This window comes from Pholcus phalangioides, unplaced genomic scaffold (assembly GCF_987345545.1).
Source record: "Pholcus phalangioides strain wild (caught in Gottingen) unplaced genomic scaffold, Ppha-v1.0 ptg000001l_1, whole genome shotgun sequence".
NCBI lineage: Eukaryota > Metazoa > Arthropoda > Arachnida > Araneae > Pholcidae > Pholcus > Pholcus phalangioides.
In genome coordinates, this window is record NW_028301594.1 from 23,804,396 (window position 1) to 23,825,287 (window position 20,892).

The 20,892-nt window shown below is 38.4% G+C and overlaps 2 protein-coding genes across 2 annotated transcripts; one reads left to right on the plus strand and one right to left on the minus strand.

The window, feature by feature from the left end:
- LOC149090142 (uncharacterized) lies at positions 1 to 5,157 on the plus strand. The gene is made up of 2 exons (XM_089235747.1): positions 1 to 143; positions 4,152 to 5,157. Exons 1-2 carry the CDS (start codon positions 138 to 140, stop codon positions 4,935 to 4,937), a joined length of 792 nt encoding a protein of 263 aa, XP_089091873.1. The 5' UTR covers positions 1 to 137; the 3' UTR covers positions 4,938 to 5,157.
- Positions 5,158 to 7,430: 2,273 nt separating this feature from the next.
- On the minus strand, positions 7,431 to 19,315 carry LOC149090143 (carboxypeptidase B-like). Its single transcript, XM_089232411.1, has 11 exons — positions 18,945 to 19,315; positions 17,154 to 17,229; positions 15,440 to 15,576; positions 12,121 to 12,214; positions 11,876 to 11,977; positions 11,684 to 11,788; positions 10,353 to 10,457; positions 10,160 to 10,259; positions 9,765 to 9,967; positions 8,009 to 8,093; positions 7,431 to 7,842 (listed from the first exon to the last, which is right to left on the minus strand). The coding sequence occupies exons 1-11, from the start codon at positions 19,022 to 19,024 to the stop codon at positions 7,667 to 7,669; spliced, it is 1,263 nt and encodes a 420-aa protein (XP_089088537.1). The 5' UTR covers positions 19,025 to 19,315; the 3' UTR covers positions 7,431 to 7,666.
- Between the last annotated feature and the right edge of the window lie 1,577 nt (positions 19,316 to 20,892).

Genomic DNA, 20,892 nt, shown 5'->3' on the forward strand with positions numbered 1-20,892 from the left:
TTGCAACGGTCTGGCGTGCATATAGTTCCGACTGGTCTCGACATATCTGAACAAGAAATCACAGCTGTGCGCGAACAGTGTCTGTAAGCCGAGAAATATATTAGTTTTGTTCAGAATTTTCTAGGAGGTAAAGAAACATGCTGGTAAGTAGTGATTAGCTATGCACTCCATTATTACATTGATTTGATTATTTTCTTTCTTTCTTTTTTATTCATAGGCTAAACCAGTGGTTCGCATCTTGGGGACATATGGGGTCCCTTGCGGTTGTGGGATATTCTGGGGGGGGGGGGAACACGGGTGAAAATCAGGTGAAAGGGGAGACACAAAAGAAAGTTAAGGAGCCACAGAGACGGGAGGAAAAAATTCGGTTATGTCGGCTGTGAAAAAATAAAGCGTTTAAGTGAAGTATGGTGGGAAAAAATGCGACCCATTTTGAGAATCTAGCAGATAGTTCTGTAGAACCTGGACCCATCTCAATACATGGGCCCCATCTAGGCATCCCCCCTCCCGGGGCCTCATGTCCATAGAATGAGAACTTGTATGGTACTATGATCTTCGCAGGTAGGCAGATATATTAACTGTTACTTTTGGAACACCACTTTCCCCGAGGATCTCTGATGTTGAGTCGACTTTGCATAGAACACCCCCCCTCCCCCGCTCCCAAGTAAGTTCGAAGAATTCCAGCTCAGGGTAGGAACGGATTCAGGTCGAGAGGGGTAATTTATTGTGCAGGTTCCTTGGATCGTGTCGTAGTATTCCAACCCTTAAGAAGAATGATCAATTCTCCTCCTTTGGAGCCGCTTCTGGCCCAGGGGGGGGGGGGGTCCAGATCAACCACATTTATATAAATTTTTTGTTCATTATAAATTTAGTTTCGATTAAATTCAATAAGTAAAAATGATCTCACTCTTGAATTGGGAGGCATTTGGTAAGATAGGGGGAAGCGGCGCGAGAAGAAAATGTGATCCAAAGGGGAAAATGGGCTAAAAAAAGGTAATGGAACACTTGCGTAAACGTTTCCCAAACTTTTTTCTTCTATCGTGTCGCCTCTCTTTTCTGGAATTATTTTCTCTCATTGCCTCCCCCCTCCTCTTGAATCGAAGCAGCTCATAGGATCTTGCCCATAGCTTCCCCATGTATATATATGGATATTTCCCCATAGCTTCTACCGAGAGCAGCCCCTTCTAGATTATTCCATTGCCCCAGGATGCAATATCACCTATTTTGGGAAACAGGTGTAAACTTTATTTACTTCTGTGTGAAAAGCACGAATGTTCGTAGAAAATTCGGAAAAAAAAATTCCGTAAATTTTTATCGTACATCAACCTTTGACACTTAACACTATTTAACTTTCATGAAAGGTGAGAGTATGTAGCGTAGAGCAGAGGTCCGAACGATCTAGTTCAGTTGTTCTCAACCTTTGAAAGCCCGCGGCCCGGTTGAGTATTTTTTTTTTTTAGTGGAAGGCCTGGTCATGGTACTGGGCCACGGCCCGGCGGTTGAGAAACACTGATCTAGTTCGTGTGGAAGCTTTGATAGTTCCAAGATGGTTCTATGTAATCCTTGATTGTTAACAAACTGTTCTGAGGAACTGAGAGAATTGTAAATATTTCTCCTACATAGCTTTCTGTGTATTGTAACATCGAAAAGTTTTATAGCTTTTGATACCGTGCAATCCCTGAAAGACTCTTGTATAACTTAAGAGGAACTTACTCTTACTACGTGGCAAGACAGTGCCCGATTTGGACCTAAAGGGAGCATGTGCAAAGGAAGCATTATGTGGACCTCCACGACTAGAGTTGGCAACGATAAATAAGAGTTCATGTAGTTTAAATTTGTTGTTTTTTAAAGGACCCTGACCAATTGTCTTATTTGCCCCTTTGCTGGAATCAGGTCCATCGTCTAGATGTGACTATAATTCACTGCCAAGCATTCATGCGTTTGCATAAAAGAACAGTCTTGTCCAAGGCCCATTTGAGTTTTATGGGTCACATTGGAAGGATGAAACCTGTTTTGATCCACACATCAGATAAAAAAGAACTGCTTTTGGGTCACATTGGCAGAAGAAGAATTGTTTTCGCTTGTCTACGGCCACATGCACAATATACTATGCTGCTTTGATAGAGAGTTATTATTTATTCTTATACTGCATAGATGTACAGATATAATATAAAAAAAAATGATTTCATAAACAGAAATACTAGATAGCCCGTACCCAGTGTTCGATTTTGACCTCGGTGGGCACTGGACAAAGAAATTAGTCGGATCTCCTTGCAACTAGGGTCAAAGATATTTGATTAGTCAATGAATCTAGGTCTATGTTTAGATTTTAAGGGCCCGAAAAATCATGAGGTCCACGGCAAATGCTCCACTTGCCCATGTGAAAATCGGGTCCTCCCCGATGTTATGTTATCATTATGCGATATAAAAAGATTTCCACACCCCCTCCCCATCCCCCAGAATTTTTTGTGACTAGCTGCCAGTATGCACCATTTTACCTCCAAAGAGACTGTAGGAATTAGTTATTGCAGAACCTCACTGCAGAGTTGCGCTTAGGGGTGTGTGACAGATGCACACCCCCTTCGACCGGGCCCCGGGTTTAGGGAGGCCCCTCACTGTAATAGAACTGAAAAAAATAACCATATATCAAAAAATTGTGAACAAAGTTTTTGAGGCTTAACTGTTTGATTCTGGAATTCTAATCAATTTTGGAATTATTTCTTTTATCACTTCTGGGAATTCCCTTTTTCCTTAATTCCGAATTTTCGCAGATTTTTGAATTATTTCTTGCATTCAGTCTGAATTTCTATCAATTCTGAGATTTTTTTTCTTTGATTAATTCTGAATTTTCACTGGTGCTGAAATTATGTCTTCAAATTATTTCTCATTTTTAATTCATCAAAATAAAATTTTCATTAGTTCTTCAATTGATTAGGGGCTTTGATTATCATTAGTTTTGAAATTATTTCTTTCACCGGATTAAAATTTTCTTCTGTTCTAAATTTCCATTAAAATGTTTGTGTTAATTTTCACATTTAATTGTGTCTATACTTCCTTGAGAGTGAATAAATATTTTTCAGCATCTTTTTTGTCCTGTACATATTATGTGATAATGTTTGAGTCGTTAGATGTGAGGGCCCGTCCCATGGCCCTTACAAGGGGTAGGCTGCCAAGGCTCCAGCCCTGGGACCCGGGAGGATTTAATCTTTTTTTTTTGTTTTTTCACGCTATAAATTCATCATAAAGGGGGCCCCGTGAAAGTCTGGTCGGGGGGCCAGTAAAAGATCCCAGCCTAGGGGCGCTGCTTCAGGATGTGGGGGGGGGGGGCATGGCCCGTCCCTCTTCGCACTAGGCCCAGCGTCTGATAAGGGTTGCCCTGCCTAAGGTCACTAACCGTCCTCCTTTAAGATGATATGTCCTCCCTTTTTTATGTCATTTCAAGCGTCCTACGCTTCGGAAAATTCCCCCTTTTGACCGCCTTTTCAGGTTTCCGGCATTATTTTTATTTTCTCCGGGAGAATTTATTTTTCCTCCGCTTTGAAACATATTTCTCCATTGATACGAGTGTTTCTTCTTCCCGCACGATTTTACGAATAGCCGTCGAAATTTCCAGAATTTTTTTCTTTTTCTGCCTTTTTTAGTGGCTCTGTTTTAAGAGTTGGGAAACACTATTGTTTTGGCTGGTTTTATTAGTAGGAATAGTGTCGCCATCTATTGAGAAAATTTGGAAAAGTGCCGTCACTGAGAAGTGTGTGCAGGTACTCTTCTCTGTTTTCGAATCTGGTAACCCTACCCCTTCCTGAATGCATTGTGAAAGATCCGTGATCCTTTGAATTCATAGCAAGTGCTGCCCCATCTCTCTTCCAAATGAGAAACTTGCAACGAATGCTTGTTAATGCAGTCGAATCCCGTTTTAACGAATACCGTTGTAGCGAAAATCTCGTTTTATAGAACACTTTTCTAATCCCCCAGATAAGTTTACATAGGAGCAATGCAAAAAACCTGGAATCTCTTTATAACGAAATTTCTTTATAACGAAGTGATTTCTCCGGTCTCTTGGAGTTCGTTATAACGGGATTCGACTGTACGAGATTATTTTATTATATTTATATTCCTTATATGACATACGATTTGTTTCTTTTTTTTCCTAGGGTGACTCGAATATGCTTATGATCCTGATCTTATTCACTATGGGACTGGGTTATATCCAAGGAGGATGGATTCCGTTTCTTCCAGATTTCGGAATTCCCGGATCGAGAGGTCGAGGCAGGGGATTCTCCGGCCGTCAAACCGCTGGTGATGACGACTACGATGATTGCGCTGATGTAGGTGGTGGCGCCGACGCTGGAGCTGGAGCCGGAATAGGAGCAGAAACGGGTGTTGAATTTGGCTTTGGCGCCGGAGTAGGTGCTGGTGCAGGCGCTGGAGCAGGCGGAGGAGCCGGCGCTGGTGGTGGTGGCGGCGGTGGTGGAGCGGGTGGCAACGGTGGAGCAGGACTCGGTGGTGACGCTGGCGTCAATGGAAATTTTGGATTCAAGATTGGAGGCAAAGCCGGTCTTGGTGGAAATGCTGGAGCAGGCGGTGGTGGTGGAGCAGGAGGAGGGCGCCGTTGCCGCGGGCGTGGACGGGAGACCGAACGCTATGGATCGGACGACGAAGCTTCCGGAGTAGGAGGTGGAGGTGCAGGAGCTGGTGGTGACATAGGAGGTGGAGCTGGCGTCGATGGGGGAATAGGAATCAGTTTTGGCGGTGACATTGGAGGTGGTGTCGGTGGTGATGCTGGCGCAGGAGGAGGAGGAGGAGGAGCTGGAGCAGGCGGCGGAGCAGGAGCAGGTGCAGATGCCGGTGTAAAGGCTAATATTGGTTTCGGTTTCAATGCTGGTGCTGGTGCTGGAGCTGGAGGTGGAGCTGGAGCCGGTGGTGGAGCTGGAAAATAACTTTAATCCAACGATGCCTCATTTTCTATTTTGTATTTATTATGGATGGCCACTACAGCATTGAACGTACTTTATGGTGCTATTTGGAAACTGTTGTTATATTCCGACGGGAATATCAATATCAAATATAATTCAATAATTGTAACTTGTCCACCATACAGAACTAATTTAATCTTTTTGGATGTGTCACATTTTGAAATTAAAGAAATGAACATATTAATCTTTATGTTATTAATTTACACTGTCCATGGCGACTGAGCTGATCGAAAAATTAATGTATCAAACGTTGCTTCGATTAATAACGGAACCATAGGCGGAGATTTACTTGGAAGTCTGGGGGGGCAAGGTCATTATTGCTGAGGGGGCACGATGATGATGATGCCCCCCCGCCCCCCCCGTATCTCCGCCCATGAACGGAACCCCTGGCAATAATTATTGACTTATTCTGTGTTTACAATTTTTATTTTTAATGAAGTAACACGATAAAAGGTAACCAAGATTGTGTGACCGAATTCACAGTAACGTACGGCAGAGATTTCTAACGTAAAAGATCTCGCAGTACCCTTGATGGTTGCGAAACATTTCGGCGGAACCCTTGTGGCTGTTCCATGGAACCCAAACAAATTTTAAATATTTCTCTAATGTATAGGGGGTACTCCATGACGTTCACACAATTTTCCCGTGAGTTACATTCCTCACAGTTTCAATGTGATTTCAATACTGCTTATGAATTAATATTGAAATTTAATTTTCACTTTATCTCAAAAACTAGAATCAATCTGACAAAACCAATTCCAGGTTAGGTATCAGATCCCAAAAATCACTGAAATGTCTCCGAAAATAAAATGAGTGTGGTTGTGAGTAGTGTTATATATCACTCACATCGATCAAACCAGGGGTTTTTTTTCTAACTTCTTATGCTCGATAGACTATTTGGGCCAATGATTCGAGGGCCACAGGCCCTTTCACAGAATGCTGCATTCTTGAAATGCAGCGTATAACAATGCAAAAACAAGTACCAATTATTACTTATTCATCGAAGATCACGCCCCCCCCCCCGCAGGAAATCTCTCCTTGGACCCTTGATGGGTCCGTGTAGTCCTGGTTAAGAACCACTGGATTATAGTAATAAGATGAATATTAAGATTACAAAGATGAAAAATGGATGGCTTGAGAATTGAGTTAATCAGTCATATGAATGGTAATTTATTCTGTGACATTATAAATTATAAGCTCGTATAAACACTCGTCGCGAATAAATGATTTTATGAACTCTATTGTGTTAGGTAAGTGTAATTAAACTACGAAGATATACAGAGTGGTTATAAATAAAGCGACACTACTCGTACGGATATAGGGCCCATTCTGATGGAAGTATTTTGATGAAACTTGGTTATAGGATATATGACCCAATGGGGAAAAAGATTAAATACAAAAAAAAAATTAATTAAAAAAAAATCAATTTTTGACAATATAAGGTGAAAAATTTAAATTGTGAGGTGGAAATTGAATATTGGTGGAAAAATTGAAATATTTCCACCTCCCAATAGTCAGACTATTGCCTGACCACCGAAAGATAGCTTATGAATTCTATGATCTTCATGAAAAGAGAGGGTTAATTTTTCAGTAAGGGGAAACGGGTGAAAAATTAAAAAAAAAAATTGTGAGTAAATTTTATTAATTTTTTGAAGTTGTAGAAAATGTACTGTATTATACCAGACCTCTGCAACCTATGACCCGCGGGTCACTGAGTGACCCATTTCATAATTTCAAGTGACCCACTTGAGTTTCGAAAATAAAGTATATACCCGAAACGTCTTCTTAATACACACATTTTGTTTGATTTTGACCAGCAGCCCAAAAAAGGTTGCCGACCCCTGATATATACTATACTATAATACCCGGCGCTGCCCGGGTTTAAGAAATTACAAACCATTGTAAAGGAGTAAACATGCCAGAAATGCATTGTTTGAGAACTACGATAATCAAAGTAAACATTCTTAAAGTTATTGAAAAACCGTTGTTGCCGGAAAGTTTTTTTTTTTTTGCCCATTTCGGGGAATTAGCCCATCTCTGGTGAACTATTAAACTAGCGTATCGTTCCATCTGGTTTCCATTAGTACAGTAGTTCTCAACCGGTGCTCCACGGAGCCCTTGGGGCTCCTTGAGCGCTCTCCAGGGGCTTCGCGGCCGCTTCAGGAAAATAAAAAAAAACAGTGAAATTAAAAAATAAATAATTATAAATATCTTTAAACAGCAAAAATAAATCAATGACTTTGATGAATAATTAAAAAGTTGGCCTACGGGGCTCTGCCATAGAATTTTTAACTTAACAGGGCTCCGCGAGTCAAAAGAGGTTGAGAACCGCTGCGTTAGTATACATATGAAAAATTTGGAGACGATCGATCTAAAACTGTAGATTTGTATTGATAATCCATGCACGCACGAACGTTTTTTTGTAGTCGAATGAAATGAAATGGTAAAAAGCAAATGTATAAAGACATTTTTTTTCTTTACAAGACTAACAATTTTACAACAGTTAATTTTATACCATCAAGAAATTTTCATAAAGAAAAAAAAAACCATTGTCGAAGCTTCATGAACTTTATTACAAGAAAGACACATCTATGACGCCATAGATTCAGAAGTTCGTTTCAACACGTGTCTAGTAAGTAGCATGCGTTTCTTCGAGAACACATGTGAAATGGTCTATCATAAGGAGACTGGATTTATATCGCGGCGACTGATGCTAAAAGTCCATCTGCGGTTTCTTCACTTGCAGGCAAGATTTGTTCTTTCGGCAGGAAGAATCCGTAACGTCCGGTGTCTCTAACTTCGAGTGCGAATGAAACCTTGATGTTCTGCTTGACGTAGGCGTAATCGACTGATGACCCAGCAGCTGGATCTAAAATCATACAACATTCAGTCTGTATTATCCTATTTCAGTTGATTGATACAATTTGAAAATTCAAATAAATTTTGATTTTCGGTTCAAAAGACGACTGAATATTGTAATTAATTTACTGTTTTCGGTTATTAAAACTCTCGAGATGAAATTAAAGATTACTCACATATAATATTTGAGATCGAACCAAGCCTAAATACAGTTCCATAACGTTGTTTCAAAGCATCGACTCCAGCGTTTCCGATTCTTTGCTATACAAAAACAAAAAAGAAGATTCAATTATTAAAGGTACAATTTAGTCACACGTCAGTAATTCGTTCTAAGGCTAATGACGTAAGTCGAAATTTTCTACTGATGTTTGGAATCGATGAGGAAAGTATGTTTCGATGTCATAATAAATTTCCATCAAATCCATAAACTATTTCGGATTTATTTGTTCATTTTTGTCGCATCACGGTCATTTTCTGCACACTAGACCTAATTTGAACGGGACCGATAATTTATTGCTGATTCCGAATGGCAGAATTTTTTTATACTCGCTAAGTGGTTGGTGCGCTAATCATAACTCCTCGATGTGGGAATCCCCTGCGGCAGCAATCTTTGTTTTCGTCGTATCCGCTGTACTTTTGCGTCCGGAAAGTTTCTGAAGAAATGATCGGTATTGAACTCGCGACATCTCTAAACATCTTTTTGTATTTTATGTGAGTATTTTATCGACGTAAAAAATGAAAGTAGTGGGAAAAAAATTACCGAATAATACTGAAATTGATAAAAATGTTTTTGGTTGTAAAAGAAAGGGCTGCTGCAAATATATGTTACTGCCAAAGACCGAAATCGGCCAATTCGGGACGGGGCCGGTCACTTCGCGAATTGGTTAATTTAGTTAAATATTGATTCAAAATTCGGACACTGGCTGGCCCATTTGCTAAATGATCCGTCGCCAAAGTTTGAAAACAAAAGACGAGATTCGGAAATCACCGTCGAGGTGGCTTATTTTTTCGTGACAATTAAGTCTACGTTAGACGTTAGTTATGGCAACCCATCGAACCATAGCCACGATGCGGTAATAATTTATTTCTCCAAAATTTGGCAGAAAACACTCTGCACGCTTATATAATTATCTTTATATAGTTTTTCTTTTTTCTTCCTCTCGTCCGGATTTTTTTTTTTCTCTCGTCACATGGAGTTAATCCAATACAGCTGCCACATATAAACATACATTCCAGGATGGCGATTAAAAAAATGGATTTGGCTCCTATCGTGCCCGTCTTACATCAGCACATCGAGCTTTGGCCAGGGATCTGAAGTCACTTCGTTAAATGACCGGCCAAAGTCCGAATCATTTCTGCAATTCGGACTGTGGCCAGACCTCTTGGCCAGTTCTTAACGGGACCGACCACTTCACGAATTGGCCGCACTTCGGGCTTAACATATACATTGAATTGAAATGCATTCTACGAAAAAGAAAAAAACGAAATGAAAAACCGTTAAAACATGACAATTATGTGACGCGAATATCGGTTTTATCGACTTGATGCTTTAATTGCTTTAAACAACGAAACTATTATGTCAACGATTTTTCCACTACAGATTTCAGATTCGAGTAAGCTTCGTTGAAAATTCGGGAAAACGGAAATGTCCCGTTAAATACGCGTGAAAAAAAAAATGGTGGCGCTATATTAATTCTTCTACATATTTGCCTCTTCGAAGCGACTCTCGCGGTTCTTCATGAAAAAAACGTCAAAACCTTCCAAATTTTGCTCAAAGCGCGTCTGATTGAGAAAAATATAATTTTCAGAACGAAATGGCATGAATGTAACGTCACTCGAGGTATTACTGTATCAATAAATCATATAAGAAGCTGTAAAATAATCATTTACGCAAAAATGATGGGAATTTTTTTTCTTCTAACTTATACTGACCAGTTCACTGTAGTTAGGTGGCAGGGATTTCTTGATGCCATATGGTGTCATCCACAATTGAGAGTAAGCGTGGACCGAGTAGTAGCCTTTCAATCTGCTTCCCAGGCTGACCATGAGGTCTCTCAGAGCACGGGCTTCGTTTTCAGAAAATGGCTTGTCTCCACAGAAGATTTCGTCGCAAGGTTTCCTCGAGGTTCCGACTCCTACAAAGGTGGAAGTTCATAGATCCCCATCACGAAATCAACCAACTCTCAATTCATTCACTAACTATTTATTTCAGACAGGACAACGTCATATTCTCCGGTGAGGGTGAATGGATTAATGATTCAGTACGTAGCAATTATTTCAAATTATTTCCTTATTTGATAAAACACAGTCAAATGGCCCACACTTACCACAGTGGTCGATGTCGAAATTTCTGTTGGCATCAACACCTCGGCAGACTCCGAGCCAGTCCAAAGTACTGCGGGACCTGGTCTTCCTCCACATCCTGTCCTGAGAAACATGGGAGGAGTTCCGATGTGATTTATTTAGCAACAAAAATTCATTGTAAGAAGGGGGAGGGGGGGGGAGGAAATTAGTACTCACGGATTTCCAAGTGTAATCATATCCATCAGGGTTTGCTTCATTTATTATGTAAAATTCGTATTTGTTCATTAAGTTGGTAACGAGAGTGTCTTTACTAGTGACGAGCTGTGGAGGGGAAAAATAAATAAATTAGAGTAAAAAAACCCCCAAAAATATAAGTTTTTTCTCTGAAAAACCTTTCATCATGTTTCATTGAAAGAAATACTAAAAATTTTGCACTTAAATACGGCAAAAACGGGAGAGAGAGAGAGAGAGAGAGATCGCCAGTTGTCACGAGAACGTCGCCATGAGTTGGCAGAATCATCAATTATTGCTAAAATTACTGAAAAATTACCAGGATTGTTGCCTTGCAATCAATATGTAAAGCTATATACAGGGTGGGCAAAAAGTCTGTAAAAACTTTAAGAATTCATAAAAACCGCAAAAATAAGCGGAATAAAAAATGGTTTGCACGGTTACATCACTAGGTCACGGGATTTTTTTTTTTTGACAGGAAAAAAAAAACTCGAAACAGCCGATAGGTGGCATTGGCATTCACAAGTCAAAGAAAAGATACGCAAATAACGAATAGAATGCCTCAACCACATGACCACCACCACAGGGGATAACACATTGTAGGCGAGTCAAATGTTCCGTAGATTTCCTAATTACTGGAAAATAATTCCAGGATTGATGAAAAATAATTCCAGAATGAAAATTTAGAATTTATGAAAGAAATTATTTAAGAATTATTTTGAAAGCTTCCAATAACTTGGGGCCCCCAAGTTGATGCGTGGTCCTGTGCTCAGGCCCTGTTGGCCCACCTGTTAAGACACCATGGACTGGGTTTCACTAGATTCGAACACTAATCATTGTGTTAATGAGAATACCAGTGTTTTGTATTTAACAAGTATTTTTTAAATTAAAAATAACCGATGGGTGTCATAAAAGTGATCATGATGATTTTATGTCGCTGCTAAATAAAGGTTAAGAACCCCTGTTTTCGTTTTCGACATATTACTGGTCCATGGTAATGCCGTCTTAACGCATGAGCCCACCCGGGCACGGCCCGGGAGCCCCAAGAGAAGAGGGGCCTCAGAAAAATGAGAAGTTGAATTTTTCGAGAATTTTCGAGGAAGGGCCTCAGAAAAAAATCACTTGGTCCGAGGGCCCACGATGCTCTTAAGACGGCCCTGGTCCATGGGTACAGAAAGGTTGAGGAACTCATACTATAGTGCAAGGGGTTTTTTGGTTCTTTCGGTGTTAAGTTAAAAAAGTGACTTAGACAAGTTTTAAAGGGACTTGACCTTAGACTCGGGTAAGTGTTAATTAAAAAAAAAAAGTAATCTTACTCGGTTGATCAGGTAAGAACATGAAGCTACTGAGGTCCATTCTCTGGCGTGAATACCGCATTCCATCAGGATTGCAGGCTTTGTACCGAAACTTCCAGATGTTGCCTGGAAGAAAAACACGCAGACAATTAATTTAATACTCCAAGCGCCCTCGTCGATTTTCTCAGCATGAAGGACCTATTGAATACTCACCCTATAGACATATATTGGTCTGTTCTCAAATGATTTCCCGGCTTCTTCAAGTTTTGAGTTTTGTGGATTATTTGCTGCGAGATTTCTCAGGAATGCATACATCTGGAAATTGAAAGAACGTCGAGATGTAGACGAAACAATTTTAAGAAAAGAGTTTTTTAAGACTACAGTGAGTAAAATGGCGAAAACAGAATCAAATAAAATCGAAGTGAAACATTAAGACGTGTTGTGTCGTGAGTCTATACCTCGTCCAGTTTATGGTATGTGCCGAAGTCGTACTCCCCAGCTTGACTTGGTGCATGGTGTGGAGAATGTTGTTCACGTTCTTGATTGATTATCCTTGAAAAAGAATGGAAATAGATGACAATAACGGTTGGTAATCAATTATTATTCAGCTAATGAATAAATTACTTCCGTATGAGATTGAGGGAAATAAAAACGCTAACAATTTCATCAGACCTAAACTTATTAATTTCCAAACATTTTTTTTTCAAAAAAATTACTTTGCATATAATATACGTTAGGCCGGTATTACACTATAAAATTTTTATAAAAGTTATTTTAGAAAATTTGAAAAATTCTACCAATAAGATTATTGGTTACATTTGCTCGAATGTAACCTGTGAGCTTTATTGGTTGGATTTTTAAAGTTTTATAAAAGGGATTTTATTATACTTTTATAGTGTAATACCGGCCGTAGACAATGTCTAAAAATTAAATCGATTGCAATCAGTTGGTTTTTTTTTCCCGGTTTTGCGCCTTCGCATTGAAATAAAGTACAGGGTGTCCCATAAATTCGTTAATAGTTTAAAATTCATAAAGATCGAAGGAATTGGTATATGTGAATGCGGTTTGCGAAAAAGTTAGTTTGCAAATTGAATTACTTTAGTCTCACTAAAGTAGGCTTTATTTGGTTCAGAAAGAAATAAATTACTTCGAATTTTGGATTTCGAAATTACAGTCCTATAAAATGCAGGGTGTACGATTAACAGCTCGTTTCTGATTTTTCCTGTCACTGGCGATGTATTAGGTTTACGTTGCGATATTGGCATTGGTGGACGAAGCACTATTGGTGAAGTTATTTTACCTCAGCCCCAAATTGCCGGCTAAAGCTGTACGAAGGACACAGTAGATATTGAAGAAAGGTTTACCCTCAGAGTGCTCCCATCATCCAAGGATGATCAGCGTACAAGTGCTCTCAATCATACTGGGATGATTAAAATTTTTTCGTTTAAGATCAAATTCTCGAAATGACGTATAGATGGCATACGAATATATACATATTCAAGTTTTTTTCGTTATTTTTTCTCTATTTTGTGCTAGGTATGCTTGTACTGCATTGGACGGGTGTACATTGTTGAGCTGTGGTGGAGTGCTAGCCTGTTCCAGTCGATATTTTGTCGGTGATTGTGGTTTCGAATACAGATTCTTTGTTTCAACCACACCTTTTTTTTGATTATATTCAATTTGCAAGTCTAAGTTTGATTGTCATCCATCTTTCAAAACCGTCAACTGAAGAAACGATAATTTTTTTTCCTCAGTCGGGTTGAGAGCAGCTTTTCTCCGGCTATTCGCGCAGCCTAAAAGTTAAGGTTAATCACTTCTGCCTTGCTTTTGTGCAGTGCCTTCTATAGACAGACAAATTGAAGTATTTTTTTTTGTACCAAGAAAAAAAAATCCATTTTTGTGAGAACAACTTTTTCACACACAAACCTTATTCAAATACACGAATTATTTAAATTTTTATGAATTTTTTAATTATTTACGAGTTTACGAAACACCCCGTATTCACATAGTGAGTGTAATCAACAATTCCAACAAACAGGTGTTGTAATACACAGATGAACTTTGAAAAGAAAAGTTTGTTTTCTCCGTTGTGAATTGAATCTCGGTCATCTTGCGATTCGGGCAAGCGCACTAACCAATATACCACTGAGACAAACCTATTTTCTGCCCTGCTTGCCCGTATTACAAAAGGACCAGGGTACGATTTCCGTCAGAGACGACAAACTTTATTTTCAAAATCTCAGCATTAACATCCGCAAAGACTCTTTATGTTAATGTACTGTGATGCTAAGTTGCTGAGAAAATAACATATTTTTCTGTGCACAAATTGTTAATTGTCGTTAGAACTAGATTGGAAATTTGAAAACGCTTCCTTCAAATATCGATGATGAATATATTGGTAATAACATTCAGATAAAAGAAGAAAATGTTGCCAGCGATAATGTGATATTGTAGTAGATATATGCATTTCCAGAAGGAAATGCAACATGTGGTGTTCCGATAAGATAAGATGTCGTTTCCAAATGATTATGGATAATTTTTCTTCTATGGACATTTATATGCTCAATTGGATGAAGTAATTATCTAAACTAAGATATAAGTTGTATATAGATAAATCTGATACAGTGCTGTATGAAAATATAATTTTCAAGAGTAATTTTCATTCCTGACCCAAATTTTAAGGGGTAGTTTCGTAAAATGAGGGGTACTTTTTTTTATCAGTGAGAAATAAATCTGTTAAAAAAAAAATTTTCTGAAATTTTGAAGGGTTTTTTTTTTTTACCAAGTAAAATTCGGAAGAGTGAAACTGGATTTCGATGAGCATTTGCGAGCATTGGTAGAGAAAAAGAACCCTGGTACCAGATAGGGCACATTCTTTTTTATTTCACCTGGACAGAGATGTTGTTTCTCTGCTCACAGAATTTCGATATCTGTGCGAATGTGCAAATAACATGCTACCTTATTCAATATAGGGAATTTTTTCTTGCGCAGAAAAAAGAAATCTGTATACACGGAGAAGCATTCTCCGTCATTCTCAGACTTTGAAACATCCATATCGTGTAAACTTGTACACCATGAAAAAAATGGTGCCTTTCTTACTTACTTAAACGTGTAACATAATCAATAAACGTGTACAAATAAAATCTCATCAGCAAAAAATATGCGTTTTAGAAAATATTGAAAATTATCTAAATGTGTGTATGTGCATGATTCACTCATCAAAAAATGCGATTTTACTCCTTCTAATTTCATTGGAGAGTGGCAATACTCCTTCAAAAATTTTAGGTTTTTCTTTTAATACAGTCATTTCTTTTTTCTTCTTTAAAAAATGTTCCTCTTTTCACAAAACTACCCTTAAAATTTTAGAGAGGAGGAAATTACTCTTCAAAATTATTTTATCGGATAACATTGTAGTACCGTATTCAGGGCCGCAACTAGATGTTTGGTCACCCGGAGTAAGTGCGCATTTTAGCGCCCCCTTGCAATGTTGAAGGAGAGGTTTGAGAGTGAAATTTGCGCCCCTCTGGTCCAGCGCCCGGGCCAAGAGACCCACCTGCTCCCCCCCCCCCCTAGTAGCGGCCCTGACCGTATTATGTAACATATGAGAAACATAATTGAACTGGAACTCCTTCTGTGTCAACTACCATATAAAAAACAGAACTGTTATAATTTTTAGATTAAAATTGTTGACCGGATTTTGATTCATGAGCCGCAAAAAAATATTGTATGATATTATTAAATATTTATAAGCAATGGGTAAGGGACACTTTCACTCACTTTTGCAAGTCATCGTAAGCTACGAAGTGTGCGATTTGCAATTCTGTAAGCTTGCTCTGCACTGGATCGACAAGTTCGGGCGAGAGACGCATCATGACAGCCACGTGCGGCATTTGAGGTTCGTTCCATAGATCAACCTGGTTTTAGAAAATGAAACCAATCGTCATTAGACGCAAATTTATTGAATCACATTTACTGCATGTAGGCAGAGGTTTCCACCCTCCATGATATTCCAATATTGAGATGATCCTGTGAAGTGGGAGAAATCGGATTTCGACAATACTAAAACGCCATCCATTCACGATCACTTCAATCTTCCAAAGCATCGGGAAACCCATAATCCATCGATAATCGATAGACTATTTTACTTTATTGACATCAGATAGAACACATCTCAATCATTTTTGTTGCGATCTAATGCGTATGAAACCAATGGTAAAAGTTTTAAATATATACTGTATGTTAGTGTAGAAATGATATTAAATTACCATGGTGAAAACAAGATAAACATCATGAATTTTAAATTATGAAATGAAATCTCATGCCTTGAAGGGTAAATTCCGATTACCCTCTATGGTTTTGTGTACATTTGAATAAACAAGGCAAAAAAAAACGCGACACAGTAGAACCTCTCGATAACGGACACTCGTCGGACCAAAGATTTTGTTCGCTGAAAAGGAGTTTCCTTTAATGGATAGTAAAATACATCGATGAAGTATGAGACTCGTCTGTGTAATACAAAAAAGTTATCCGTAATCTAAGGTCGTTGTGGGAGGTTCTGTAGAACAATTTTTCTCAGTTATTTTTTTGTTTTTGGTATTTTAGAAATTGCGTCTTTTAGTCTCATTTCAATACAAAATATGCGGCTGCATAAATATGATATTTTTTTTATTTAAAAAGAGTTGATTCCTTGTTGGTGTCATTTTTTAAGAGCCGCTGAAGTTTCACGTGTTCAAAGAATCATAAAATCGCACCGAATTGAGGAGATTGGAAATGAAATTCTTGGTAAAAGCTATTCCACTTTGCTAAGCAAAATTTTATCGGTTTATATAGATAACATTAAAATTATTTCAACACGTATTTATGGGGTTGAGCAATAGAGAGTTAATTCGAGTAATAACTAAAACTGAAACCCATGATCAATATTTTATTAAAATACTTTTGCTCAATTTCATAAAAAAGTTGGTTGAAGTGATTGTGAAATTGGTTAAAAATCTAAGATTCCTGAATATTTCTGAAGCGTTTGGGCACATATTGATACAATTCCCATTCAAATCTATACGCTGGAAAATTAGTTAGGAATCTGGCATTAAAAGTCAGTATAAGCATTTTCATCGAGACGTTTAATTTTTTTTTTTTAGTTGTTTAAATTAGATAACTTGTTTCTCATTTTCGTTGATTTCACAAATTGCGCCAAAACAAAATTTACCAGGTATAATTACACCGTTACTGAACCATTCCGAATGTAAGTATTTCGTTGAACACAAGAACTATATTGAATATTGAGACGTGCAGAAAAAAATAACTAATTCATTACCTCCCGTCTTAGCCTTGAAAAGTTCTACTTATTATAACTCTTTCTTCCATCATGTTACTAGAGATTTTATTCTTATTGGATCAAATATTTTATACTATTTTTACGTTTTTTTAAAAATAGTGAAAATGAAAGGTCATTGGAATTAAGAAATTTAATAGAAACGATATTGTTACTTACTCCATAGTCGTTCCTCAATTGATGCAGCAGCATAAGCTCAGATTCTGTCTTTGGAATCACAGTCAAAACTTTGTGTCTGTGAAAAAATACAAAGCGTTGAAATATACGGAATGGCAGCTGAATGTTTTACTCTGCATTGCGGATCTTCAATTTATATTTACAGTATATTGGGTTCTGCTGCTGAAGTGTCTCTATTACATAAGCGAGGATTTGTTTCATGAGTATACGAAGTAACTTTATTATACGATCCTTTAAGTTTTATCTGATGGAAATTTGAAGACCATTCATCATAGATATATAGGGGGGAGGGAAAGGTGGGTAAGAGTACGCACAAATTTTTTTTGCTGTTGGCTGCAGGACAAGTAAATGCGACTATGACCAAGTTAAGACGCGTGTTTTGAAGTGTCTTAAGGAACCGTTATTATCGATGGCATCCTTTAATGTTCCCAACTTATTACACAAAATGTGATTTTATCATATTATAGTACGCAATTTTTCTGAGAAGTAATCATGACTTTTTGTAGATAGAAATTTGATGAAAGCTTTCAAGGTTTAATTTCTAAAGAATTACATTCTCTGCCGATAGTGTGGTGACGCTGGAATTAAACTCTTTCTTTGAGTGTTGCTATGCATAAAAAATTTAGAAAAGCAATACACGGGTGGCAAAGAGTATGCACATAACCATGATGCGAGTTTTCTACGTTAAAATGAAGGAAATTTGGAATTGAAAGCGAAGACTGGTCGAGTTCACAAAAGGAAGAAAGAAGAAAAAGGGTAATTGCATTGAAGAGGATTGAAGACACAGAAAAAGCTTTCTAAACTCCATTGAACAAGTGATTCTCTCAACAAATTTGATTTTAACCATGCAACGAGAAAGTCAACTACCCTGAGAAATTTATTTACGCCTTTGGGCAATCCTGAAGTGATAATCCTGATGAAGATTGTGTGAAATATATAAGGATAATAATGGTATTAGAAATGCTCTAGGTAAGAAACTATAAGGACATTCATTTGGGACTATAGTAAAATCTTTAGATGCGTACTCTAAGTCGCACACACTGCGTCTCTTATTTGACCGGGCGGGAAAGAGAATGCATTCTTCATTTTTTTAAAGAAAATTTATAAGTCGTTTGTTTATGAAGCTACTGTTTATAATTCTTGCACAGTTACTCCTGATTTAATAAATATATTTCATAGCTATATTTTCTAGTTCCGTTTTTATTGTGAAAAATACACTTAGTGCGTAGTACTCTTTCACCCTCCTTTCCCTTACTATATACTCGAGCTGATGTGATTTGCTTTACTGCATCAAGAGAAATTTCAATGCTACGTCGACTTGTCTAGAAATCTGGATGTGATGAATTTAAAACTTATCATTAGTGGAACTCATATGAGGAAATACAAGGGAGAAAATGTGAATGTTCGGTTCAATTCTAAGTAAGAATTTATCAAACACATATACATATTAATGATGGAAAAGATGAAAAAAAAATGGGACCGTTAGTTTTTTGTAATTTTTTTAAAAGAATGTGCAGGCATTTTACGCTCAGAGTGATCAACAAGATTTTCTGGTTCAGGAACATTTAATCTACATCTAAGTTAGCGACGAAATGATTTCCTTCACAGTTTAGAGACGACTGAGCCAAAATAAACAAAATAAAAAAAGACCTCAAATAGACCACAGCTGTACATCCCGAATGTTCCTACTCAGTGATTTCCTTATTTAGAGTTGCAATAAATCATGATGGGATATTGCTTTCAATTAATCCTACGAAATATAGGACGACTCACCCATCATAGTTGACGTAATTCTCACCAGATACAAGGACTGTCAAAGACAGGACAGCAGCTAAAACCCTGATTTGAAACATCTTAGATTCGGACTCGGGGTGAACGTTCTGCTCGTCCCCTTTTTCCAGAAAAATCTAACCTTCAAATCAGCATCGCGCTTAACTTTATAGATCGAATCTTCGTATCAGAAGACCTTTGGCATTCCCATCCATCGTAACGTTTTTTAGATCCTTGGGGAAAACAGCAGCTGTAATAAAACGCAAGTGGGTAAATGTAATATAGCGCACCTCTTCCGAAAAATTATTATCAGTTTCGAGATAGAACACAAGTTTGTGCTGTTACACAGAGGAAAAATAGAAATGAACTTCAACGAACAGGTAATGATTCGACGTCAGAGTTCGAGGTGTGTTCCGGAAATTTGCAGATAAGGAGCCTGTGTGATTCTCGTCATAGCGCCATAGTCATGAACGATTTTATACTACAAAAGCATAATTGGTTCTTAAAAGAATTACTTTTTATTTCTTGGACACCTGCGATTGCGTCAGTTGCCTCAAGAAACTGAGTTTACAAGTTTTAGAACCACTCGATAATTTTATACGGGGTTATTCAAGTATTACGTCAGCATGGGGGGGGGATGTTTCCGATTTGTTGACTTTTGCTGACAAGTGGGGGAAGGGGTGGGGGTTGGATAATGCTTACGTCATCAACCAGCCTTTATGAAAATATGAAATATTCTTAATGACATCTTACTCGGTGTGCCAAAAACGAGAGAAATCTTTCGCTAGTTTGTGGCCACCTGAACTGACATTCTCCCTAATGATAAATCCCTTCCAGAGCCAATTCAGCGATCTCTAAATGTTTCACGGATCCTTCAAGTGCTCGGGAAATGTGTCCGGGCAGCTAAAGTGCTCTGGAAATGTGCAACGCATCACTCAAGTGATCCGTAATTGTGCCACGGATCACTTAAGTAATCTGGGAATGTTCCGCGGGTAACTTGAGTGATGTAGAACCGCACTGGGGGAGGGGGGTGCTTAAGTGCTCTAAAATTGTGCCACATGTCACTCAAGGGATCTCTAAATGTGCCACGGATTGTTTATGTGTTCTAGAATTGTGCCGCGGGATCAAAATGATCTTTGAATGTACTCAATGTACCACGGGCCTACTTCAGTAACCTTGAAATGTGCCACTTGAATGCTCTGGAATTGCGACACGACTCATTTAAGTGCGGTCTGTAAATGTGCCGCTTAGTTAATTTTTACAAAATTGGGTTTGAGGGGGCAAGCCACATCAGATAACCTTCAGGGCCACATTTGGTCCGCGGGTCAAGGGGCTACCATATATAGCTTAATTTTGATTAAATTTTGAGTTCTTACCCTTCAAATAGCATCGGAATTAACAGAAGCTGATTATAATAACATATAAAGGTATTTTCTTTCGAAATTTTAATATTTTTAAAGATGTTTTTACATAAAAAATAATTTTTTTCATCTGGGTGGGGATGGGGGGGGGGGGCGCTCGAGCCCTCATGTGCCCCCCCCCCCCCGTGAACGTTTCTGATCTCACGTTCTATGAGAGATCTCTCTCTCTCTATGCGTTAGGAGGTAGGGGGGCAGTGCTGACGAAATTTTTCTGACGGGGGGGGGGAAAGGGGATTAGAGTTTTACTGACTTTTGCTGACAGGGGGGGGGAATTAAAAATACAAAAAATTTGCTGACGTAATACTTGAACGGCCCCTATATGAGAAGTACATATGTATATAGAGCAGTGATTCCCAACGTGGGCGTTAGCTCCCCCTTGGGGCAATGGAATGTTCCAGGGGGGCGGTAGAAGCTACGGGTATAACATAGGATCCTATGGACTAGATTGCGTTGGGCGCGATGTGAGAAAAAAATTTCTGAAGAAGGGAGCGATGGGACGAAAAACGTTGGGAAACTATGATATAGAGTAT

What these genes read in the sequence shown, in the direction of transcription:
- LOC149090143 (XM_089232411.1), bottom strand. Translation starts at nt 19,024, where the DNA reads ATGTTTCAAATCAGGGTTTTAGCTGCTGTCCTGTCTTTGACAGTCCTT. An exon ending in AATTACGTCAACTATGATGG is followed by an intron (nt 17,230 to 18,944) that starts GTGAGTCGTCCT and finishes ATTTTTTCACAG; the next exon opens with ACACAAAGTTTTGACTGTGA. An exon ending in CATACCATAAACTGGACGAG is followed by an intron (nt 11,978 to 12,120) that starts GTATAGACTCAC and finishes TTCAATTTCCAG; the next exon opens with ATGTATGCATTCCTGAGAAA.